At 43.4% G+C, this 26,694-nt stretch overlaps 1 protein-coding gene across 1 annotated transcript in view; it reads right to left on the reverse strand.

Moving 5' to 3' along the window:
• Positions 1-406: 406 nt before the first annotated feature.
• LOC132378167 (5'-nucleotidase domain-containing protein 2-like) overlaps positions 407-26,694 on the reverse strand; it is a 90,592-nt gene continuing 64,304 nt past the window's right edge. Inside the window, exons 11-14 of the mRNA XM_059944903.1 lie at positions 12,159-12,245; positions 6,680-6,820; positions 3,762-3,826; positions 407-2,186 (exon numbers count right to left, since the gene is read on the reverse strand). Of these exons, the coding sequence (XP_059800886.1) occupies positions 1,925-2,186; positions 3,762-3,826; positions 6,680-6,820; positions 12,159-12,245 (555 nt within the window). The 3' untranslated portion in view covers positions 407-1,924. The remainder of the gene's footprint in view (positions 2,187-3,761; positions 3,827-6,679; positions 6,821-12,158; positions 12,246-26,694) is intronic.

Genomic DNA, 26,694 nt, shown 5'->3' on the forward strand with positions numbered 1-26,694 from the left:
CTGATCCACACACGACAGCATTCTTGGTTTCATGAGCAAGAAGATCATATTGCTGCCAACTCATGTTGAAATAGTGGAACTCCTGACAGTGAACTCCAACACAGACACTGGAAATTTTGGATGTGTTCCACTGGAAGACAAGATCTGATGATCTTGCCTTCTCGTGCAGCACGGAAAAAGCCCTCCAACATCTGGGTCCTTACCTACTGGCAACATGCTGTCCACTGATTGCCAATTTACAAAAATGGGCTCCCAGATTTGTGTAAAAATGTTGTAAAATAGCTTGGAGAAGGACACCCACTGCCCTGAGATTTCTAGTTAGTCTACACAATAAGTAAAGCTTACAGACATCCAACTATCTCCCCCCAACACCCCCCCGCCCCCGCCAGACCTCATTCGCTGGAGCAAAACTTGAGCACGGCAATGCAGAGTTAGGCTGCACGCCACTGGTGGAGAACTACCATGATGTCATCTATAGGAGAAGCCTAGCAAGGATTGGTTTATTGTCCAGTCTGATCAGCCAATCAGATCTTCTGTAATCTGCAGAAGACATAATTGTGACCTGGTGGGGTGGGTCAGGAGTTGAGAGAAATTCAAGTTGAGAGTTAATTGCTTTGTGCAACATAATAGTACAGTAATTTAATAAGCTCAGTGACATATTACAACTATATTAAAATATTAGCACTAAACCATAAAATAGTAGTCTTTAATTTCTACTTAAACAACCTTGAAGAACCCGAGTTTCTACTCTAGGCTAAATACCTGTGTAAACCAGTGTGACTACCTTACATCAATTTGTGTATTATCTAGCCTCTGTGTAGTGTAGTTTCAAGAACATTCAAAACTCTTATGACTGATGATTTTAGAGTTAGCCCAATTACTTTCAAACTAAGGAAGATATATTTGTATAACCGTACATCCTCAACATAGAACCTTGGCCATCTGTGATACTGGATTCACAGAATCCTGCACAATCTCTGGTCAGGACATTATGGCAACATCTGCATTGCTGTTGTCAGGAAGATGATGAACAACTTTAGATGTTACAGTCGTAACAAGCCTAATTTTGAATTAAATTTATGACTAATTTAAAATTGTTTCAATTACTCTATGCTCAGGATTACTGGAAATCAGTAGCCAGCATCCTTGTACAGTAATCTTGTAAATAACTAAAGCAAAGTTAAAAATATCAATTCCCTAAGCACTCCTAATGAGCCTTTAAGTTTCCCTTAGTGCCCTAGAATAGAAAACACACTATAAATGCACCAAATGAAACTCATGTAAAATTATTCTTCCCTTTACCAACCAATTTCTTTAAAACACAATATTAATATCTACAGGTGGTACCATGGCAACACTAAGTACATTTAGCTATTCTCTTTGACAAGCGATCTTATGTTAACCCTCAGGTGCCTAAGAATTATTTGAAAATTCAGAGCCCAATATAACAATATCTTCCAGGTTTGCAAAGCTCAGAGAAATGTCTGGATGTCTATCAGGCAGTCACAATGTCTGGACAAAATCACCATGCATGACATTATCTGATAAACCTGGAATCCATTAAATAGCTGGCACTGTAGACCAATACGTAATCTGTTTAGACCTTGCATTGTTCTCACCTAACTCAAATCTACAAAGCCAACACAATTATCAGGAGGACACTGCAGTCAACAATAGCATCAACTGGAGCACATCGTGGTGGTAAAAGGTTTGGTCTAGCAAGGGACAATAACACAGGTCACTACCATTGCATCTTGATCATTCCAATCACAAACATCTAATACTCCTATTGTATTCATTTCCCATTTACATGTCCAATCATGCCTCTTCGAAGAAAATTCCCACCTGTTACATAACCTCTTGCGGTGTAGGGGATAGCAACGTCTCCATTTGAAATGAAACTACAGGTGAGACGTGGTTGAATTTATCTTATGTGTACCATCTCTTCTAGGAAAGGAGTTTTCATGCAGCCAGTGCAGAGTTGGTCCATCCAGAGGGGTGCCTCGTGTTGTAAAGGAGTCCTTCGGGGATAGAAGGTGTAGGTAGTGTCATAGTTCAGGAGGCAGCTGATAGAGGACATGTAGATGTCGGAGAATCTGCACAACCTTCGAGAAAAATAGGTGGGGTTGTGGTGAGTCCTGAAAATGCTCCCAAACTGGGGGTTGAATAAGTTCTTTGTCAGAGACCTAAGATTCAGGGTAAAATAAAAGAGACCAGCATCAGCCATTTGTTACCTCTTTGCATTTTTTAACTCATACAGACTAATGATTCTAGAATTATTATCCAGTAAGTATGATACATGATTATGATTTAAAGCTACAATCTGTCAACAGTCTCAGAGCAGCCATAACAAAGCAATACTTTTGTTTTACATACTCACTGTATGTCTGTTTTGTGCATTAATTGTTTAGGATATTTTAATTTTTTGTGAAATAAACTGGCTTAACTATAAAATTCATCATTTAGGAAAAAGTACTGCAAAATTCAATGAACAGGTTGTCCATGCTAGTAAACAATACATCTATCTTATCACAAGCAAACATAGTTAGGTTCTCACTGTGGCACTGACTCAGCTGTAGTGTGAAAATTCCTCATCATTAAAGAAAGATTGGACACAACCTGCTTTTAGGATTTGCTCATTTAGTCAGCACTGGAATGCAAGGCTCAGAATGTATTACTGAGGCTCTGTGCCTCAGAGTTCAGAGGCTAGATGACAATCCTCCTGCACTGAACAAAGAGGAAAACATGCAAGAGAAAGCTGATTGCTTTTACAATCCAGCAGCTGGCACATTAGCCCAGAAAACAGCAGTTTGGAAGCAAGTCACTTCTCTGCCAATTGTGGCAGGCTGGGCTGAATCAAGATTCAATGCCACTTCCTGTGTAAAGGAGAATGAAATAATTGTTACTCTGGATTTGATAAAACAAACCACACAAACAATAATAAAAATACACAATAAATGCTGTGACAGATAATTGGATCGATATACATAGATTGATTGCATGTCCATGAAGCGATGCTAGGCACAGAAGTGACTGTACATACAGCAACTGATAGGAAATAATAAAGTAGTGGTGGATCATCTGCTGGAATTGCAAAATGGGATTATTGGGTGAGGGAGAAAAGGAGGCTGGCAGCAGAAAAATACAGACAAAAGGGATCTGACTGCTTGCGTACAACTACCTGAGACTAACAGTTCTGTCCAATTCAATTACCCTTCAGGGTGACAGGCTTCTGCTTCGAAAGGATCCTGTTGCAAACACGGGGAACAGAATCCCACAGCCCCCAGCTGCCACTTCCCTCCACTGCCAACCTACAAGACTAAGAACCCCGTTGGTGGGGACCAGGGAGCATGGCATGAATAAGGATGTAAAAAGAAACCAGGCCATGCAAATGTCTGTTTTCATACTGTGCGAGAATACTACTGCACAAATGATGCTGGAAACATACACATGCCTCGTTTTTGGAATCCAGGTTGCACTGAACAAAGAATAACAGGTAAACCTCGTGAATCCATGACTCAGTGACATCATGGCGACCAATTTCTCACACAATCCACCCACTTTCATGCCTTTGTCTAATATAAATCCTTAGAGCAAATATTTTTCCTTGGAACCCACTGGCACCATGATGTTAATAGCCATGTAATCCTGTGACAGTTTATCCACAGTTTGTTGAAAAAACACAAGATTGGAGCTTTCAGAACAGATTCAAGACAAAGCTTATAATTTCAGTACCACAGCAAACTAAAAATATACTTTACATTAATTCTTGTCTCTCCTTTATCCATTCATCAAGCACTTGCTTTGACTCCGCATCCTGGTAAACCTGTAGACAGTGCATTGTGAGACAGAGCCCCGCAGACAGTTATCAATTGGTAAATTAGCATTTCAGCTGATAAACCAATTAAACAGCATTATTCCATTACCATGGCAATACTCACTCAGAATAGTGATTTAAAATAACTCACTGATAGCAGAAATTTACAAATGTAGGGATAGCTTATAGTCATCCAATGAAGTAATTTGAGCAGCAATGAGAATTCCAATAAGAACATTAGAACACTAATGGACAGAAACAGGTCCTTCAGTCTACCTAGTCCATGCCGGACTATTATTCTGCCCAGTCCCTTCGACCCACCCCCGGACCATAGCTCTTCAAGCGCCTATCCAAACTTCTCCTAAGTGTTGAGATCAAACCCGAACCCACCACTTCCACCTCACAATCATTGCGTCTGATGGCAGTTTAAGTTCTTCTGGATATGGTAAATTCTGAGCGTCTTATTATACATCACATTCGAAACTGGTGGTATAAAAATGGAAAAGTCACTGCACTGGAACAGTCCCACTCAGAAATCCAGGTCCAGTGGTACCAACAAGCGTCACAGTTGGTGTCCTCGTTAGCTGACTGACTTCGTCTGTGCCTTGTCAAGCCCTTTGCTCTCCATGGAATATTGCAGAGCTGCTCTCCTGGCTAAAGTGCTCTATTTATTACTAGTATATGTAGTGAAATTTGTTACCTTCATGGCAGCAGTACAATGAAATACATGATAAATAAATATAGGGAAAAACAGAGTTATATTAGGTATATATACACATGTCTATTAAATAGTTAATTTAAAATAAGTAGTGCAAACTAACAGAAATAAAACTGTTGTGAGCTAGTGTTCAGAGGTTCCATGTCCGCTTACAAATCGGATGACAGAGGGGATGAAGCTGTTCCTGAATCACTGAATGTGCCCCTTCAGGCTTCTGAACCCCTTTCCTGATGGTAACAGTATGAAGAGGGCATGTCCTGAGTGGTAGGGTCCTTACTGATGGACACCACCTCCCAATTGTACTGCTACTTGAAGATGTCTTGGATACTACAGAGGCTGGTACCCATGATGGAGCTCAATAACTTTACCAGTTTCTACAAATCATTTCGATCTTCTGCAGTCATTTCCTCGCCAGCTCCCCACACCCAGATGGTGTTGCAGTCAGTCAGAATGCTCTCCATTGTACAAATGTTTGTACATCAGGTGTCTTATCCACCTTAACACCTTTGGGTTTGCCTTGCATGTTTTCTTTTGTAGTAGCAATGGCACTCACTCCTGCTCCCTGATACTCATGGACCTCTAGCACACTGCTAGTGACTTTAACACAGATACAATACAGATACAATGTACCCATTATGTTCATCTGCCATTTCTTTACTACCTCATTTTCCAGTGGTCCAATATCAAATCTCACCTCCCTTTTACTCCTTATGTAAGTGAAAAAAGCTTCCAATATTATCATCTAGTTTGCCCTCATATGTCATCTTTTCCCTTCTTATAGCTTTTGTAGTTGCCTTTTGTTGGATTTTAAGTTTCCCAATCATCCAATTTCCCACTCACTTTTGCTACCTTATATGCCCTTTCATTGGCTTTTATGCAGTCCTTAACTCCCTTTGTCAGCCACAGTTGTCTAGCCCTGCCATTCAAGAACAACTTCTATCTAGGCCATGTCTATCCTGTGCCTTGTTTACAATTCCCAGAAACTTCAGCCATCTTTGCTCTGCCATCATCCCTACCAGTATCCTCCTCCAATCCACCTGTGCAAGCTCCTCTCTCATGCCTCTGTAATTCCCTTTATTCCATTCCAATATATATATCCTTTCCCAGAGTAGGCTCAAGCATAAGCTGCTCTAAAAAGCCATCTCACTTGCATTCAATAAATTTCCTCTCTTGCAATCTGACATCAACCTGATTTTACCAATCCCCTTGCATACTGAAGTCCCCCATTACAATTGTGTCATTAGCCTTATTACATGTCTTTTCCAGCTCCCTTTGCAATCTCAACCCCACATCTTGGTTACTATTTGGATACCTATATATGATTCCCATAATACTTTCTTTAACCTGGCAATTTCTTAATTCTACCCACAAAGGTACAACATTCTCTTTCTAAAAATGTAATTCCAACTCTTACCTATGGAGCCACACCACCACCTATGCTTTCTTGCCTGTGCTTTCCATACAAAGTATATCGTTTGATGTTAAGCTCACAACTATGGCCTTTCAGCCACAACGCACTGATGCCCAATGTCATACCGAACAATCTCTAATGGTGTCATGAGTTCATCCACCTTATTCCGAATGCTGCGCGCATTTAAATACAACACCTTCAGTCCTGCGTTCTTCACCCTTATGAATTTTGCCTCTATGGTGCAATTTAACTCTGTTCTGTCTGCATGGGCTTGTCCTTCCTTACATTCATGTTACTACCCTATAACATTCCTGTTACTAACCTATAACAGTACTGTTACTACCCTATAACATTCCTGTTACTAACCTATAACAGTACTGCAGCTAGTGTTGTTGTGGCCCCAACTCCAGTAACAGAAGGTGTTTTCAGATTAGTTCCCATCAGGCTTTCTGGTTTCTTCCCACACCCCAAAGACACATTGGTTGATAGGTTAATTAGCCACCATAAAGTTCCCTGAATAGACTGTTGGTGGGAGAATCAGGAAGGAGCTGATGGACGAGATTAAGTTGCATGCAGGTAACTGATATTGACAGTGTTGCTCCAGCAGTTGGCATAAACTGAAGAGGCCCAATGGCCTTCTACTATGTTATCAGAAAATAGGAAAAGGAAACATGAACAAAAATACTTTTTTAAAAAAGGAAGAAGTTCATCGGAGTACATAATGTGACATTACCTGCAGTCTCTCCAGAAGGCCTGTTAGGGCCTGTAGCCAAGTCAGCCCATGTGTGAACTGTTCTGTGTTAATGATACTGATTTCTGTCTCTAGTTCAGGTACAATTGCTCCCGTCCTCCAGCCATGACGGAGCATTAGGTCCTAGTGATCACAATCAAAAATATGGTTCAAAGTACATTCACATGCCAGCTTAGATCAACTATGATCATAAACTTTAAAAAGGGATGAGAATTGGATTTTACTGCATCAGTAGGATGAGGAATAGAGGTCGGTCCTTGTCAGCTGACCATTGACTTTCACCTGAACCAACAGGAAGTTTCAATCCCAGATCAATGAGCCAATGTGTATGACAATATACCTGGAATTCCAGTTTCAACCCCTTACCCCCTTAGAATTTGGAATCATGGTTCATGATTGACAAACACCATCAAAATGTCACCAAATACAGTAAGAGATTGCCTTTTGGAATTAAACTCAACCCAGTTTATACAAATGAGAGGGCTAAAAGCAGCTGGCAGGAGGAATAGTGAGACCACTCACACAGTGAATGTCTGCATCATCATGATTTACATTAACGCCAGTCCACTGAGAATAGATTCCAGCAGCTTAGCTGTCAGTTTTGCTTTATTCACAGTCATTGATGGCTACGAGGGTTAATTATTTATACCTCGCAGTCATAACAGATCACTTTAAATACAATCATTCCAGTACACTTGTGCTTCTTTTTGGTATCTTTCCTGTTAGTTCTCTTTTAAAACCTGCTCATTGTTGTAACTTCTTTTATTTCAAACGCTACCTTTGAAATCTATTAACATAATTAATGGATAACATAATTGACATAAATCCAGGCACAATAACATTTCTCAATATTCTACAATTCTACACCTACATGAATGACCTGCCTGGCCTGCTGAGTTCCTCCAGCATTGTGCATCTGTTGCTTGGATTTCCAGTATCTGCAGATTTTCTCATTTGTATTCAAGGATTCTTGTCTTTGCAAGAAGTATTTTCAATAATATTTAATAATTCATCCTTAAAAATATTATTTCATACTACACTTTCCAGAAGGTATGGCACAATAGAGGAAGTACACATATATAAAATTGTTCAAGCCTCCAGGATGTTCTAACAGCACTGTGAAAAGCAATACTTTGGAAATCCAGACAGTTGCAATGTAGGACATGCAGCACCTTAAGTACAGAAAGACCCCAGAAACAGGATAAGAACCAAATAGTCTTCTAGCTACGTGATACTACTTAATAAATATTCAGATACTTTCCTACAAAGTATTTAATCAACACAAAAGAATCACCATGCAACGTCTCAAATGTTGAAGCATCTTAAAGTCTCTGACAGTGTGACTAAAACCAACAACTTTGAGTTCCAGAGATTCAGGTCACAGCTAACACACTAGCAGATTTTTAAAAACTCATCTCATTGATAGCAGTGCCATCATTCCACAGGAAGATAAAAGCACAGAGTAAATGCCCACGTGCACACATGCGATTATAGATGCACAAATGCAAGAAAATTTACAGATGCTGGAAAAGCAAAGCAACACGTACAAAATGCTGAAGGAACTCAGCAGGAAAGGCAGCAGGTATGGAAAAGAGTGCACAGCCGACATTTCAGGCCAAGACCCAAGAGTTCTTCCAGCATTTTGTCTATGTTGCGATTATATATAGTGGTGCAAGAAAGTTTGTAAACACTCTTTCTGCATAAATCTGTCCTGAAATGTGATCCGATTTTCATGCATCCTAAAACTAGATAAAGAGAACCCAACTAAATAAATAAATAACACAAAAACTTCTTGATATTAAGAAAAATGATCCAATACTACATATCCATTGGTTGGAAAAAGTGAGAGAACCTCTGAGATAATCCCTTCTACAAAAGTCATTTGGAGTCAGGTGTTCCAGTCAATGAGGTGAGCTTAGAGGTGTGGATTGTAGAGCTTCCCTGCCCTATTAAAAGAACAGACATACTGTTAGGTTACTGACAGAGCCTGCTCTTCTCAAGAAAGGTGTATTTATGTGTACCATGCCTCAATCAAAACAACTTTCAGAGGACCTTGGAAGAATTGGAGAGATGCCTGAAGCTGGAAAAGGCTTCAAAAGCATCTCTAAAGACCCACAGTCAGAGTAACTGCCTACAAATGGAGGAAACTCAGTGCTGTTGTTCTCCACAAGCTTAGGCATTCTGCAAAGATCACATCTGAGCACAACATGCAATGCTGGCGGTGGTGAAAAAGAACCAAAAAGACCTGCAGAAATCTCTAGAACTCGCTAAAGACTCCGTTCATCTGTCCACTATTAGAAAAACACTCAACAAAGATGGTGCTCATGGGAGGACACCACAGAGGAAAACACTATTCTCCAAATAAATAAAAATTGCTGCACATCAAGTTTGTAAAAGACCACCTGGATGTTCCACAATGCTTCTATGACAATGTTCTGTGGACAGATGAGACAAAAGTTGAACTTCTTGGCAGAAATGCACATTGCTATGTTTGGAGGCAAAAGGGCACTGCACACCAGCACCAAAACCACATCCCACTGTGAATCTTGATTTGGGGCTGCTTTGCTGTCCGTCACCTGAAGCTAAACAGAAGTTGGATGATGCAACAAGACAATGATCTGAAAGACAAGAGTAAATCAACAACAGAATGATTTAAAAAGGAAATTTGAGTTTTGGAATGGCCCAATCAAAGTTCTGACCTTAATCGTATAGAAGTGTTGTGGAAGGACCTGAAGCAAGCAGTTCATAAGCCCACCAGCACCCCAGAGTTGAAGCAGTTTTGTAAGGAGGAATGGCCTAAAATTCCTCCTAAGCCAGCTTGTAGGATTGATTAACAGTTACTGGAAATGTTTGTTTGAAGTTGAAGTTATTGTATACGGGGGGGGGGGGGGGGTAATTCCCCATACTTTTTTTTGAACAAATAAATATAATAATAAATATTTTCTCAATAAATAACCATATAACAATTACAGCACAGAAACAGGCCATCTCTGCCCCTCTAGTCCATGCCGAACGCTTACTCTCACCTAGTCCCACTGACCCGCACTCAGCCCATAACCCTCCATTCCATTCCTGTCCATATACCTATCCAATTTTACTTTAAATGACAATACCAAACCTGCCTCTACCACTTCTACTGGAAGCTCATTCCACACAGCTACCACTCCCTGTGTAAAGAAATTCCCCCTCGTGTTACCCTTAATCTTTTGCCCCCAACTCTCAACTCATGTCCTCTTGTTTGAATCTCCCCTACTCTCAATGGAAAAAGTCTATCCACGTCAACTCTATCTAGCCCCCTCATAATTTTAAATACCTCTATCAAGTCCCCCCTCAACCTTCTATGCTCCAAAGAATAAAGACCTAACTTGTTCAATCTTTCCCTGTAACTTAGGTGCCGAAACCCAGGTAACATTCTAGTAAATCTTCTCTGTACTCTCTCTATTTTATTGACATCTTTCCTATAATTCAGTGACCAGAACTGTACACAATACTCCAAATTCGGCCTTACCAATGTCTTGTACAATTTTAACATTACATCCCAACTCCTATACTCAATGCTCTGATTTATAAAGGCCAACATACCAAAAGCTTTCTTCACCACCCCATCCACATGAGATTCCACCTTCAGGGAACTCTGCACCATTATTCCTAGATCACTCTGTTCTACTGCATTCTTCAATGCCCTACCATTTACCATGTACGTCCTATTTGGATTATTCCTACCAAAATGTAGCACCTCACACTTATCAGCATTAAGCTCCATCTGCCATCATTAAGCCCATTCTTCTAACTGGCCTAAATCTCCCTGCAAGCTTTGAAAACCTACTTCATTATCCACAATACCATCTACCTTAGTATCATCTGCATAGCTATTAATCCAATTTACCACCCCATTATCCACATCATTAATGTATATGACAAATAACACTGGACCCAGTACAGATCCCTGAGGCACACCACTAGTCACCGGCCTCCAACCTGACAAATAGTTATCCACCACGACTCTCTGGCATCTCCCATCCAGCCACTGTTGAATCCATTTTACTACTTCAATATTAATACCTAACGATTGAACCTTCCTAACTAACCTTCCGTGTGGAACCTTGTCAAAGGCCTTACTGGAGTCCATATAGACAACATCCACTGCTTTACCCTCATCAGCTTTTCTCGTAACCTCTTCAAAAAATTTAATAAGATTCGTCAAACATGACCTTCCACGCAAAATCCATGTTGACTGTTCCTAATCAGACCCTGTCTATCCAGATAATTATATATACCATCTCTAAGAATACTTTCCATTAATTTACCCACCACTGATGTCAAACTGACAGGCCTATAATTGCTAGGTTTACTCTTAGAACCCTTTTTAAACAATGGAACCACATGAGCAATATGCCAATCCTCCGGCACCATCCCTGGTTCTAATGACATTTGAAATATTTCTGTCAGAGCCCCTGTTATTTCTACACTAACCTCCCTTAAGGTCCTAGGGAATATACTGAGAGGATCCGAAGATTTATCCACTTTTATATTCCTTAAAAGCGCCAGTATTTCCTCCTCTTTAATCGTCATAGTTTCCATAACTTACCTATTTGTTTCCTTTACCTTACACAATTCAATATCCTTCTCCTTAGTGAATACCGAAGAAAAGAAATTGTTCAAAATCTCCCCCATCTCTTTCGGCTCCACACATAGCTGTCCACTCCGATTCTCTAAGGGACCAATTTTACCCCTCACTATCCTTTTGCTATTAATATAACTGTAGAAACCCTTTGGATTTATTTTCACCTTACTTGCCAAAGCAACCTCGTATCTTCTTTTAGCTTTTCTAATTTCATTCTTAAGATTCTCCTTACATTCTTTATATTCCCCGAGCACCTCATTTACTCCATGCTGCCTATATTTATTGTAGACATCTCTCTTTTTCCTAACCAAGTTTCCAATATCCCTTGAAAACCATAGCTCTCTCAAACTTTTAACCTTTCCTTTCAAACTAACAGGAACATAAAGATTCTGTACCCTCAAAATTTCACCTTTAAATGACTGCCATTTCTCTATTACATCCTCTCCATAAAACAAATTGTCCTCATCCACTCTTTCTAAATCCTTTCGCATCTCCTCAAAGTTAGCCTTTCTCCAATCAAAAATCTCAACCCTGGGTCCAGTCCTATCCTTCTCCATAATTATATTGAAATAAATGAACAAGTATAATGTTTTCTGTGTCATTTATTTAATTGGGTTCTCGGTATCTAGTTTTAGGACTTGCATGAAGATCTGATCACATTTTACGTCATATTTATGCAGAAATAGGGAAAATTCTACAGGTTTCACAGATTTTCTAGCACCACCGTATGCACATTTTTATTAGTATATTTGCTATTCACTCAGTTCTGTTTTTGGGCAATGATTAATGAAGCTGCTATCAACTTGAATACTGCTATGTGGATTTTACTCTACTTACTGCAAGGTCACTGTACAGATGGTCACCAAAATAAAGCACTTTGGATCCACGCCAGCCTGTCAGCCGCAGAAAATCAAAAAGGTTGCCCTGCAGATTGAAAGGACAAATATAAGCCCGGCTTCAAATTTCAGAACAGTTCAGCTGGATAGATGTGGTTTAGATCGTCAAAGAACTGCAGAAAAGACGCTGAATAATGAATCAAACAGGAAATTTAGCTCAAGTGTTAACCAATTGCATCAATAAAACATTTTTCAGACAGCAACGTCAGGCTCCCTCCAACAAATAGTGCTTTGTTTGCCCAAAGTTAAAGCAAATTAAATATTTATTATGATCAGAAATATACACATTAAAAACTGCAAAGAATGAGGATAAATGGTGATACTAAACATTTTCCTTTCCAGAAGGGAAGAGTAGATTATTTGGATTATGTATCTAATGATGTGCTGGACAGAATATGCCCAAATGTAGGATGTAGAGTGCCGTCAACATCAACCCACTTTGACAAATTTATTACCCCTCCCCCATGAGACGAGCGATAAACCCAATTACAGCTGGTTCAACAAACAGAAGAAAGCTGACAGGATTGCTGCTGGCGTGTGGGGCTCAAAAACTCGCAGCTTTGAAATTACTGTTTTCAGATTAGAGACAGTAAACAACAGGTGCAGAGCAAGCAACATAGAGATGGTATATATAATTATCAGGATAGACAGGGTCTGATTAGGAACAGTCAACATGGATTTGTGCGTGGAAAGTCATGTTTGACAAATCTTATTGAATTTTTTGAAGAGGTTACGAGGAAAGTTGATGAGGGTAAAGCAGTGGATGTTGTCTTTATGGACTTAAGTAAGGCCTTTGACAAGGTTCCACACGGAAGGTTAGTTAGGAAGGTTCAATCGTTAGGTATTAATATTGAAGTAGTAAAATAGATTCAACAGTGGCTGGAAGGGAGATGCCAGAGAGTAGTGGTGGATAACAGTTTGTCAGGTTGGAGGCTGGTGACCAGTGGTGTGCCTCAGGGATCTGTACTGGATCCAGTGTTGTTTGTCATATACATTAATGATCTGGATCATGGGGTGGTAAATTGGATTAATAGCTATGCAGATGATACTAAGGTAGGTGGCGTTGTGGATAATGAAGTAGGTTTTCAAAGCTTGCAGGGAGATTTAGGCCAGTTAGAAGAGTGGGCTGAACAATGGCAGATGGAGTTTAATGCTGATAAGTGTGAGATTCTACATTTTGGTAGGAATAATCCAAATAGGACATACATGGTAAATGGTAGGGCATTGAAGAATGCAGTAGAACAGAGTGATCTGGGAATAATGGTGCAGAGTTCCCTGAAGGTGGAAAATCATGTGCATAGGGTGGTGCAGAAAGCTTTTGGTATGTTGGCCTTTATAAATCAGAGCATTGAGTATAGGAGTTGGGATGTAATGTTAAAATTGTACAAGGCATTGGTAAGGCCGAATTTGGAGTATTGTGTACAGTTCTGGTCACCGAATTATAGGAAAGATGTCAACAAAATAGAGAGAGTACAGAGAAGGTTTACTAGAATGTTACCTGGGTTTCAGCACCTATGTTACAGAGAAAGGTTGAATAAATTAGGTCTTTATTCTTTGGAGCATAGGAGGTTGAGGGGGGACTTGATAGAGGTATTTAAAATAATGAGGGAGATAGATAGAGTTGACGTGGATAGACTTTTTCCATTGAGAGTAGGGGAGATTCAAACAAGAGGACATGAGTTGAGAGTTGGGGGCAAAAGATTAAGGGTAACACGAGGGGGAATTTCTTTACACAGGGAGTGGTAGCTGTGTGGAACGAGCTTCCAGTAGAAGTGGTAGAGGCAGGTTTGGTATTGTCATTTAAAGTAAAATTGGATAGGTATATGGACAGGAAAGGAATGCAGGGTTACGGGCTGAGTGCGGGTCAGTGGGACTAGGTGAGAGTAAACGTTCGGCACGGACTAGAAGGGCCGAGATGGCCTGCTTCCATGCTGTAATTGTTATATGGTTTTATATAATGCTAGAAGCAATCTCAAATAAGTTGTCTACAATGTATCGCTAAACTTTGTAAGTCTGCAGATGCTGGAAATCTAGAGCACTAAATGCTGAAGGAACTCATGAGGTTAGGCTGCATCTAAGGAAATGAATTAACAATTAATGCTTTGAGCCAAGAGCATTCTTCAGCACTGGAAAGGAAGGAGGAAAGATGCCAGAATAAAATAGGGGGAGGGAGGGGAAGGAGGGCTAGCTAGAAGGTGAAAGAGGAAGTCAGGTGGCTGGGAAGGGTAAAGGGCTGTAGAAAGAGGAATCTGATAGGAGAGGAACATGGACCATAGGAGAAGGGACACCGGGGGAGATAATAGGCAAATGAGAAGTGGTAACAGCCAGAGTTGGTTTTGACCCAAAATTTCGACTGTTTATCCATTTGCATAGATGCTGCCTGACCTGCTGAGTTCCTCCAGCATTGTGTGTATTGCTACCAGTTTCCAGCACATCAACAGCCACACCACAAATATTAAGACTTTAAAAGTACTTTACTGCTCTACAGAGAGTTTCTATGCCAGGCAAAACAAACTCTGCTTATTGAGACCTGGAAGAACTCAGTTATTTCACATGTTGAATTAAAAATTATACATTTAAAGCCAAACACAAAAAAAATGTGAACCTGTAATGAAAAATGATTTAAAAATACTATCAATGGACCTTGATAGCATATCTTGTGATACAAAATCTCTTTACTCATAGGTCATAATCTTATGCTCATGGATATAATCTGAATGTTGAGTAATAGTGGTTATATTAGAAAGAACATCTTCCAAATACATTACACAAACCGCAGTCACAACATTGACTTTAAACGTCATGATTCAGGTACAGGTTTCTTTCAAATACTGCCATTCTATTTTAACTATTTCAAGGCTGATTCTACCCCTTTCCTATGCACCTAGCTCTCACCAATGTGAGAGTCTTCAGTTTACCTATTCTGTTCCGCTGCAAGTGCTTCCAAAAAGGAATATTTGCTTGATTTTGGGAACTTTCATAGAACATCCAACAATACAGCACAGTACAGGCTCTTTGGCCCACAATGTTGTGCCATCCCTTAAACCCTGCCTCCCATATAACCCCCCACCTTAAATTCCTCCATATACCTGTCTAGTAGTCTCTTAAACTTCACTAGTGTAACTGACTCAGGCAGTGCATTCCACGCACCAACCACTCTCTGAGTGAAAAACCTTCCTCTAAAATCCCCCTTGAACTTCCCACTCCTTACCTTAAAGCCATGTCCTCTTGTATTGAGCAGTGGTGTCCTGGGGAAGAGCTGCTGGCTGTCCACTCTGTCTATTCCTCTTAATATCTTGTATACCTCTATCATGTCTCCTCTCATCCTCCTTCTCTCCAGAGTAAAGCCCTAGCTCCCTTAATCTCTGATCATAATGCATACTCTCTAAACCAGGCAGCGTCCTGGTAAATCTCCTCTGTACCCTTTCCAACGCTTCCACATCCTTCCTATAGTGAGGCAACCACAACTGGACACAGTACTCCAAGTGTGGCCTAACTAGAGTCTTATAGAGCTGCTTTCAATGATGATACCCACAGATTTTACTGCCAATCAGAGCTGTGTGACCACACCACACACCCTGATCGAATCTATCTCAAAATCATTTAAATAAAACAAAGGGCTGGATTAGAATATTCTATCCCTTGAGCCTGCTCCACCAATCAATAAGATAGCGGACCTGATGAAGGGTCTCAGAAACAAAGGGTTTCAGAAGTCAGATGAGCAAAGGTACTTGAGAGGTCTGTGCAGAATTCCTCAAGGATCAAATTGCAGTCTGAGTTGGTAGTAAGGATGTCAAATGCAATGTTAGCACTCATTTTGAGAGGACTGGAATATAAAAGCAAGGATGTCAGGCTGAGGATTTATAATACTCTGGTCACACAACATTTGTAACATTGGGAATAGTTTTAGGCCGCAACTTTGGGGAAAGTAATCAAAAGACCCTACCTGCCCCACGAGCCCTTCTCTTTTCTTCTCTCTCACACCAGACAAGATAAAAATGCCTAAAAGCACATACCAATAGACTAGAGGACAGTTTCTGTCCCACGATTGACCCTGATTTCACAATGACCTCATTAAGGCTTTGCACATTCTGTCAGTTTACACTGCACATTCTCTGTATCATCCAAAGATGGATGTGCTGGCATTGGAGAAGGTCCAGAGGAGGTTTATGAGAAAATGAAAGTGCCAATGTATGAGGTACATTTGATGGCTCTGTGACTGTACTCATTGGAGTTTAGAAGTTTAGACGGGGCGCTGGAATCTCATGGAAACTTCTTGAATACTGAAAGGTTTAGGTAGAGTGGATTGGAGATATTTCCTACAGTGGGGGTATCTAGGACCAGAGGGCCTCAAAATAGAAGTACAATCCTTTATGACAGAAATGTGGAGGATTTTCTTTAGCTAGGGGGTGGTGATTCTGAGGAATTCATTGCCATGATGACTGTAGAGGCTAAGACATTGGGTATATTTAAAGAAGAGGTTGATAGGTTTGTCAGAAGATAAATACCTAAAAGCACATACCAACAGACTAGAGGACAGTTTCTATCCCACGATTGACCCTGATCTCACAATGACCTCATTAAGGCTTTGCACATTTTGTCAGCTTGCACTGCTGTGGTGAACTACGTATGCCTGTCTGGACACGCCCCCCCTGCTGACTGCTCCTGTGGCTCCCCCCACGGACCCCGGTATGGAGGCACTTGGGGACACCGCCCCGGCCTCAGTCTCCAGGATGCAGTGTGGTGGTCAATTGCTGCTTGTTCTTTCTTCCAGCCAATAAAAGCCTATATCTTGCCTCACGTCTCCAAGAGTTATTGATGGTGCATCAATTTTATTGGCTGGAAGTTTTAAAACATGGAAAGCATTTTACGTCCGGAAAAATTAGACCTTGATCCTCAAGACGCAGAAGCAGCTCTTGCCTTTGAATTCTGGCTTGCATGCTTCCAATCATACTTGGAACAGATTCCAGTGACTGAGCCTGCCACAATGTACAAAATATTACTATCTAGAGTAAGTCCGAAAGTATTCTCCCTTATCAGGGACCTGCCAACCTACCAAGGGGCACTGGATGCCCTCAAAAGACAGTACCTGCAGCTGGTGAACACTGTCTACGCAAGACATCGCTTAGCGACACAGCGGCAGCGGCCCAGAGAGTCGAGCGGGCAATTTCTCCGAGCCCTGCAGACACTCATGCGAACTTGCGACTGCAAACAACTGATGGCGTAACAACATTCAGAGCTGCTAGTACGAGACGCCTTCGTTACGGGGATCAGGTCAATGTACGTGTGCCAGCGGCTGCTGGAAAATGTCGATCTTACCTTATGCTCGGCGATCGAGACGGCTGACATGCTGGAGGCTGCTCTGCACAACGCTGACGCTGTCCAGCCGCGTGATCCCCAGCCGGTCCCGTGGACACCTCAGACCCCGCCAACCGCGAGTAAATTCAACAACGCCGCTGCCAGTCGCCAGTCCACGAACTTCCCGAAACCGACCACAGCTGCTGCCAGTTGCAAGTCCGCGCAGTGTTACTTCTGCGAACTCAAAAAGCACCCCCGAAAATGCTGCCCGGCCTGAGAAGCGACCTGCTCCAGGTGCGGGAAGAAGGGCCATTTCGCCAAGGTCTGTAAGTCTGAACCACGAGCGGGGTTGGGCAGCGCTGCGTGTGAGGCATGGGGGCCGCCATCTTGCCTGCCCGCCTCGTGCGAGACATGGGGGCGGCCATCTTTGTCAGCGCCACCTCGCCCCGCCCCCCGACCCACTGGTGCTTACCGGGCACCAAGACGGCGGTTCAACTCTGGCCTCCGTAACCCTCGACCAAAGCGCCCCACATCAGCTTGCAAGGTCAATGATGGACATTCTGGTGGAGGGGCACAGGACTAGCTGCCTGTTTGACATGGGCAGCATTGAGAGTTTTATTCAGCTGGACACACTGCAACGCTGCGGACTCGTGACACGTCCGGTAAGCCAGAGGGTCACCACGGCTTCTGGGTCACATTCCACAGACATCCGGGGGGGTTGTGTAGCGACATTGGTGGTTCAAGGCACAGAATATCGGGACTTTGTGCTACTGGTCATGCCTCAACTGTGCGCGCCTGTGCTATTGGGGCTGGACTTCCAGAGCCACCTTGAAAGTGTGACTATGGCATATGATGGGCCCCTCCCACCACTCACTGTCACAAATCCCCAGTTCTGTAGGAATTCATCACATACCCCGCTACTGCCCACACACTCACACCGACCCACACATCCCACCCAACACCATGCCAACGGCCATGCTACTGACACCACTTGCAGCCTCTCCACCCTCAAGATCCCTCCCCCACCGCTGTTCGCCAACCTGACTCCCGACTGTAAACCTGTGGCAGCTAAAAGCAGGAGGTACAGCGCGGGGGACAGGGCCTTCATTAAGTCGGAGGTGCAGCGGCTGCTCAGGGAGGGGATCATTGAGCCAAGCACAAGTCCTTGGAGGGCCCAGGTGGTCGTTGTTCGGACCAGGCAGTAAAATAGGATGGTCGTGGACTATAGCCAGACCATCAATAGGTTCACGCAGCTTGACGCGTACCCCCTACCCCACATCGCAGATATGGTCAATCAGATAACTCAGCACAAGGTGTACTCGACAATAGATCTGAAATCCACTTATCACCAGCTCCCCATCTGCCTAGAGGACTGCCCCTAAACCGCCTTCGAGGCGGGCGGCAGGCTCTATCACTTCCTGTGAGTCCCCTTCGGTGCCATGAATGGTGTCTCTGTCTTCCAGAGGGAAATGGACCAGATGGTGGACCAGTGTCAACTGAAGGCCACGTTCCCATATCTGGATAACATCACCATCTGTGGTCATGACTGGTCGGATCACGACACCAACCTCCAACGATTTTTCCAAGTGGCCAAAGCCCTGAACCTTACTTATAACAGGGACAAGTGTGAGTTCGGAACCACCCGACTCGCTATCCTTGGGTATGTCGTGGAGAACGGGGTCATTGGCCCTGATCCCAACCGTATGCGCCCCCTGTTAGAACTCCCTCTTCCCACCACTCTCAAAGCCCTCAGACGGTGCCTGGGCTTCTTTTCCTATTACGCCCAATGGGTCCCTCACTACGCAGACAAGGCCCGTCCCCTGGTCAGGTCTACCACATTTCCCCTCTCTGCCAAGGCCCACGCGGCCTTCAGCTGCATTAAAGGGGACATTGCCAAAGCAACGATGCATATGGTGGACGAGACCATTCCCTTCCAAGTAGAGAGTGACACCTCCAACTTCAGCCCTGGCTGCTACCCTCAATCAGGCAGGCAGGCCAGTAGCATTCTTTTCTCGTACCTTTCAAGGCCCTGAAATTCGGCACTCCGCGGTGGAGAAAGAAGCCCAGGCCATAGTGGAAGCTATTAGGCACTGGAGGCACTATCTCGCCGGCAAAAGGTTCACCTTGCTGACCGACCAGCGCTCGGTTGCGTTCATGTTCAGCAACCAACAGCGGGGCAAAATCAAAAATGATAAAATTTTGTGGTGGAGAATAGAACTCTCCACCTACAACTATGATATCCTGTACTGGCCTGGAAGGCTCAATGAGCCCCCTGATGCCCTATCCCGGGGAGCGTGTGCCAGCGCACAGCTCAACCAGCTATATGCCCTCCATGCACATCTTTGCCACCAGGGGGTCACCTGATTTTACCATTTTGTGAAAGCCCGGAACCTGCCTTACTCCCTTGAGGAAATCAGGACAATGACCAAGGACTGCCAAGTCTGCGCTGAGTGCAAACCGGACTTCTACCGTCCTGAACAGGTACAACAAGGCCACCCGCCCCTTTGAGCAACTGAGTGTTGACTTTAAGGGTCCCCTTCCCTCCACCGACCGCAATGTCTACTTTCTCAACATTATCGACGAGTACTCGCGGTTCCCCTTTGCCATCCCCTGCCCCGACACCACTGCCACGTCCGTCATAAAGGCCCTGCGCCAGATCTTCACTGTTTGGATTTCCCTGCTATATCCACAGTGATAGAGGGTCCTCGTTTATGAGTGACGAGCTGCGCCAGTACCTGCTGGCTAGGGGTATTGCTACTAGTAGGACCATGAGCTATAATCCCCGGGGGAATGGACAGGTGGAGAGGGAGAATGCCACCTTGTGGAAGGCCATACCCTTCGCACTTAAGTCAAAAGGGTTGCTGGTCTCTCGATGGCAGGAGGTCCTCCCCGAGGCACTCCACTATATCCGCTCTCTGTTATGTACGTCCACCAATGACACCCCTCACGAACGCCTATTCTCTTTTCCCAGGAAGTCTGTCACTGGGACCACTCTACCGGCTTGGCTGACATCTCCAGGGCTAGTGCTGCTCTGGAAACATGTGAGGAGCAATAAATACTCCCCGCTGGTGGAGAGGGTTCACCTTCTACATGCGAACTCCCAGTATGCCTACGTTGTCTTACCTGATAGGTGGGAGGACACGGTCTCCGTCCGCGACCTGGCGCCCGCAGGAGCAGCAGACCACTACCCTGAACACTCCACGATAACTATGAACCCTGTACCCGAGGTGACACCGCGCACACCGAGCCCTACACAGACTCCTCACGACACTCCTATACCGGGCGTCTCGCACGCGCATATACCAGGTGCCTCGCACACGCATGAGGGATCACTGACGCCTAGTGGGCTGACACCTCCAGTTAGGCCGGAACCAGCACAACCTCCGTCTCCTATGCAATCACCACCGGCATCTGTGCAATCACAGCCGGTGCTACGTAGATAGATTTAACCTGTAAATATACTTGTAAGAAACTTCATCCCATGGGGATTCTCTTTTAAAACAAAGGGGGGGGGGAATGTGGTGAACTACGTATGCCTGTCTGGACACGTCCCCCCTCCCCCCCGCTGACTACTCCTGTGGCTCCTCCCACAGACCCCAGTATAAAGGCGATTGGGGACACCGCCCCGGCCTCAGTCTCCAGGATGTAGTGTGGTGGTCAATTGCTGCTTGTTCTTTCTTCCAGCCAATAAAAGCCTATATCACGCATCACGTCTCCAAGAGTTATTGATGGTGCATCAACTGCCCATTCTCTGTATCTAAAACTTTATTCTGTACAGTTATTGCTTTCACGTGTACTACCTCAATGCACTATTGTAATAAAATGATCTGTATGGATGGTGTGCAAAATAAAGGTTTTTACTGTACACTACCACATTGCTTGGAATGTTAAAAACCACAAAAAACTGGTCAAGCCATAAGGCCATAAGATACAGGAACAGAACTAGACCCACAGTAAGCGGTGCTGGGTCCGGTGTTGCTTGTCATCTATATCACTGATCTGGATGATACCTGGCAAACTGGATCTGTAACTATGCAGATGTCACTAAGATTGGGGGGTGGGTAGTGAACAGTGAGGAAGGCCACCAAAACTTTCAGCTGGAAAAATTAGCTGAACAATGGCAAACAGAATTTAATGGAGACAAGTGTGAGGTGTTGAACTTTGCAAGGACAAACCAGGGAGGTCACTGGGGAGTGTGGGAGACAGGTCCACAATTCATTGAAAATGGTGCCACAGATAGATAGGTCACAGGTAGCTAGAGAGAGCTTTTGGCTCTCTGGACTTCATAAGTCAAAGTATTGAGTACAGGAATTGGGATGTTACGTTGAAGTTGTATAAGGCATTGGGGAGGCCCAGTCTGGAGCACTGTGTGCAGCTCTGGTCGTCTACCTGTAAGAAAGACGGAAATCAGGTTGAAAGGGTACAGAGAAAATTTATAAACATGTTGCTGGGACATGAGGACCTGAGTTATTGGGAAAAGCTGAATAAGACTTTATTCCCTGCAGCATAGGAGAATGAGAGGATATTGGATAGAGGCATGCAGAATTATGGGGTGTATGAAGCAGGCTTTTTCGACTGAGATTGAATGAAACTAGAACTAGATGTCACATGTTAAGGGTGAAAAGTGAAATGTTTAAAGCAAACATGAGGAGAAGCTTCTTCACATAGGTGGTGGTGAGAGTGTGGAGCGAGCTGGTGGTGGAACTGATGATACGAGTTTGATTTCAACATTGAGGACTTTGGAGTAGTAGGTGGATGGGAGGGTGTTGAGAGCTATGGTCCAGATACAGGTCAATGGGACTAGACAGAATAATAGATTGGCACAGGCTAGATGAGCTGAGTGCCCGTTTCTGTGCTGTAGTGACTCTAGGTGACAACAATAAACTCAAACACGAGGAAATCTGCAGATGCTGGAAATTCAAGCAACACACACAAAATGCTGGTGGAACACAGCAGGCCAGGCAGCATCTATAGGGAGAAGCAATGTTGACGTTTCGGGCTGAGACCCTTCGTCAGGAATCAATAAACTTACTTGATGTACCAATTTAAAAACGAAGTACTCATAAATCAACAATTTGAAAACCTCCTAGAAACACACTTGATAAATTCATTCCCTCATCTGCTACATTGGAAACCTTACTCCAAAGAGGTAATGAATATGAAGAAAAATGCAAAGCCAATTGTAGTGAACTACATATACCTGTCTGGACATGCCCCCTGCTGACTGCTCCTGTGGCTCCTCCCACAGTCCCCGGTATAAAGGCGATTGGAGCCTGGGCCCTGCCCTCAGTCTCCAGGATGTAGTATGGTGGTCAATTACTGCTGGTTCTTTCTTCCAGTCAATAAAAGCCGATATCTCGCCTCACGTCTCGGAGAGTTATTGATGGTGCATCACCAATTTGTTTCCTTCACTCTGTTCCGTGTACTGATGTGGATGCAGGGGGCGGGGTGGTGGTTTGAAGTCCTATTACAGGAGAGACAGGAAGCAGAATTTTGTGGTGCTTCAGGGCACATAAGAGGAGGTTGGTGTTTTGCTCAACTAACAACATTTGGTGTCCTCAGCCTAAAGCCAAACAACCGGAGTGCTGGCACCTTGAAACACCAACAACACACCCATTGGTCTCTGGCTATATCTGAGATCAAATCTTGGGCAACTAGTCTGGGAGAATGCAAAGTAGTGTGGATGAGGGAAAAAAGTGAAGGCTGTGCAATGAGGTAAAAAACAGCTATAGTCTAATTCACTAGTAGGTACTGCAAATGCAAAACATGTAAATGACATCCAGAGGTGAGGACAGATTATTATTAATTTACTAACATTGATTCACAAGCACACATTGGACAAAATGGAACTGAAAAGCAAACATGAAACCTGATCTGCATTTCATCCAGTATGCTGGTTAAAATAGAAAGGTCTCAGTTACTGGTAGAGCCAATCTACTGCTCCCCAGCTGACTGAGTCATGGCATTTCTGAAACCCAGTCGAAGACAAGTTATAGAAATGGGAATTCACATGTTGAATACACCATCTCAGATCAACCATTCCGCTTGTAGGGATCATTCTGAAGGTACAACATTGGTTAATTATTAACCAAAATAAGAACCAGTCTTCAGGAAATAGAACCTGCACACTGTTTAATTTCCAACTGATAGTTTTTTTGCTAGAGAAGTCAATCATGCAGGTGTGGGACATTCTAATTCTGTCCAATTGAAGCTACATAGGGGAAAACAACAGATAATATTCCTGCATTTATCACAATATTAAAGGCATATCCCTGCCACTTAAGGCATCACAGTTCAGAACAAATCTGTTTAACACAATCTTCTGGTTAGTTGTATATTCCCGTAACCATCCTTCAACACTCTAACACTCTGTCCCTGTGTGTTGACCCCTCTGAAGACCTAACCTGGGCCTAACGTTGATGCAATCACAAAAGAGAGGTCGAAAGCAGCTCCATTTCATAAGGAGTTGTTAGCAAAGACACTCTCAAATCTCTACGGATGTACTGTGGAGAGTATTCTAACAGGTTGCATCACAGTCCGGTACGACGGGCCTCTGCACAGCATCAGAAAAGCTGCCGGAAGTTGTAAATTCAGCCAGCTCCATCAAGGGCACCAGCCTCCCAGTATCAGTGACACTTGGAACATAGAAATCTACAGCACATTACAGGCCCTTCAGCCAACCACATAACCTACTCTAGACACTGCCTCAAATTTCCCTACGCATAGCCCTCTATTTTTCTAAGCTTCATGTACCAATCTAAGAGTCTCTTAAAAGACTCTATTGTATCCAGCTCTACCACTGTTGCTGGCAGTGCATTCCACACACCCACCACTCTCTGTGTAAAAACTTGCTTCTGATATCCCCCCGTACCTGCTTCCAAGCACCTTAAAACTATGCCCCCTTGTGTTAGCCATTTCTCCCCTGGGAAAAAGCCTCTGACTATCCACATGAACAATGCCTCCATAAACTTATACACCTCTATCAGGTCACCTCTCATCCTCTGTCACTCCAAGGAGAAAAGGCAAAGTTCAGTCAAACTATTCTCATAGGCATGCTCTCCAACCCAGGCAACATCCTTGTAAATCTCTTCTGCATCCTTTCTATGGCTTCCACATCCTTCCTGTAGTGAGGTGACCAGAACTGAACACAGTGCTCCACAGCACTTTAACATTACCTCATGGCTCTTGAACTTAATCCTGAAACAGCTCTGCGTGTCCTTTGAACGTGGACCACAAGATCTTGCCACACTGCCAAGAGTCTTAACGTTAATGTTATATTTTGTCTTCAAATTTGACCTGTTGAAATGAACCATTTCACACTTGTCTGGGTTGAACTCCATCTGCTCAGTTCTGCATCCTATGTCCCACTGTAACCTCTGACAATCCTCCAGACTATCAACAACACTCCCAACTTTTGTCTCATCAGCAAACTTACTAACCTACCCTTCTACTTCCTCATCCAGGTCATTTATAAAAATCACAAAGAGGAGGGGTCCCAGAATAGATCCCTGTGGAACACCACTGGTCACCAACCTCCATGCAGAATATGAACCATCTACAACCACCCTTTGCCTTCTGTGGGCAAGCCAATTCTGGATCCACAAAATAAGATCTCCTTGGATCCCATGCCTCCTTACTTTCTGAAGGAGCCTTGCATGGGGAACCTTATCAAATGCCTTACTGAAATCTATACACACTACATCCACTGCTCCAACTTCATCAATGTGTTTTGTTACATCATCAAATAATTAATTTAGGCTTGTAAGGCAAGACTTACCTTGGCAAAGCCATGCTCACAATCCTCTAATCGGATGATGTCTCTCCAAAAGCTCATAAATCCTGCCTCTCGGGATCTTCTCTATCAACTTACCAACCACTGGTAAGACTCACTGGTCTATAATTTCGTAGGCTATTTCTGCTCTCTTTCTTGAATAAGGGAACAACATCTGCAACCCTCCAATCCTTGGGAACCTCTCCCATCCCCAATTGATGATGCAAAGATCATTGCCAGACGCTCAGCAATCTCCTCCCTCATTTCCCACAGCCTGGGGTATATCTCATCTAGTCCCAGTGACTTATCTAACTTAATGTTTTTCCAGCACATCTTCTTTCTTAATGTCTATATGCTCAAGCATTTCAGTCCACTGTAAGTCATCCCCACAATTGCCAAGGTCTTTTCCCCCAATGAATACTGAAGCAAAGTATTCATTAAGTACCTCTGCTACCTCCACCAACTCCATGCACGTGTTTCTATTGTCGCACCTGATTGGTCCTATTCTCTCATGGCTCGTCCTCTTGCTCTTCACATACTTGTAGAATGCCTTGGGGTTTTCCTTAATCCTGCTCACCAAGGCCTTCTCATGGCCCCTTCTGGCTCTCCTAATTCCATTCTTAAGCTCGTTCCTAGAAACCTTGTCATTTTCTAGAGCTCTAACAGTACCTAGTTCCATGAACTTTTCGTAAGCTTTTCTTTTCTTTTTAACTAGGTTTTCTACATCTTTGTACACCATGGTTCCTTCATCCTACCATCCTTTCCCTGCCTCAATGGAACATACCTATGCAGAACTCAATGCAAATGTTCCCTGAATATTTGCCACATTTCTGCCGTGCATTTCCCTGAGAACATCTGCTCCCAATTTATGCTCCAAAACTCCTGACTGATGGCATCATATTTCCCCCTACCCAATTAAATGTTTTCCCATATTTTCTACTCCTAGCCTTCTCCAGTGCTAAAGTAAAAGAGATAAATTGTGGTCACTTCCGCCAAAATGCTCTCCCACTGAGAGATCTGACACCTGACCAGGTTCATTTCCCAATACCAGATCAAGTACAGCCTCTCCTCTTGTAGGCTTATCTACATAATGTGTGAAGAAACCTTCCTGAACACACCTAACAAACTCCACCCATCCAACCCCTTCTCTAAGGAGATGCCAGTCAATATCAGGAAAGTTAAAAATCTCCCGTCACAACAACTCTATTATTATTGCTCCGTTCCAGAATCTGCCTTCCTATCTGCCCCTTGATGTCTCTGTTACTATTGGAGGGGTGGTCTAAAAACAAACACCCAGTCCAGTTATTGCCCCCTTCCTGTTTCTGACTCCCACCCACACTGATTTAGTAGATAATCCCTCCATGACTTGATCCTTTTCTGCACCTGTGACACTATCTCTGATTACCAG

Source organism: Hypanus sabinus, chromosome 19, assembly GCF_030144855.1.
Source record: "Hypanus sabinus isolate sHypSab1 chromosome 19, sHypSab1.hap1, whole genome shotgun sequence".
Classification (NCBI taxonomy): Eukaryota; Metazoa; Chordata; class Chondrichthyes; order Myliobatiformes; family Dasyatidae; genus Hypanus; species Hypanus sabinus.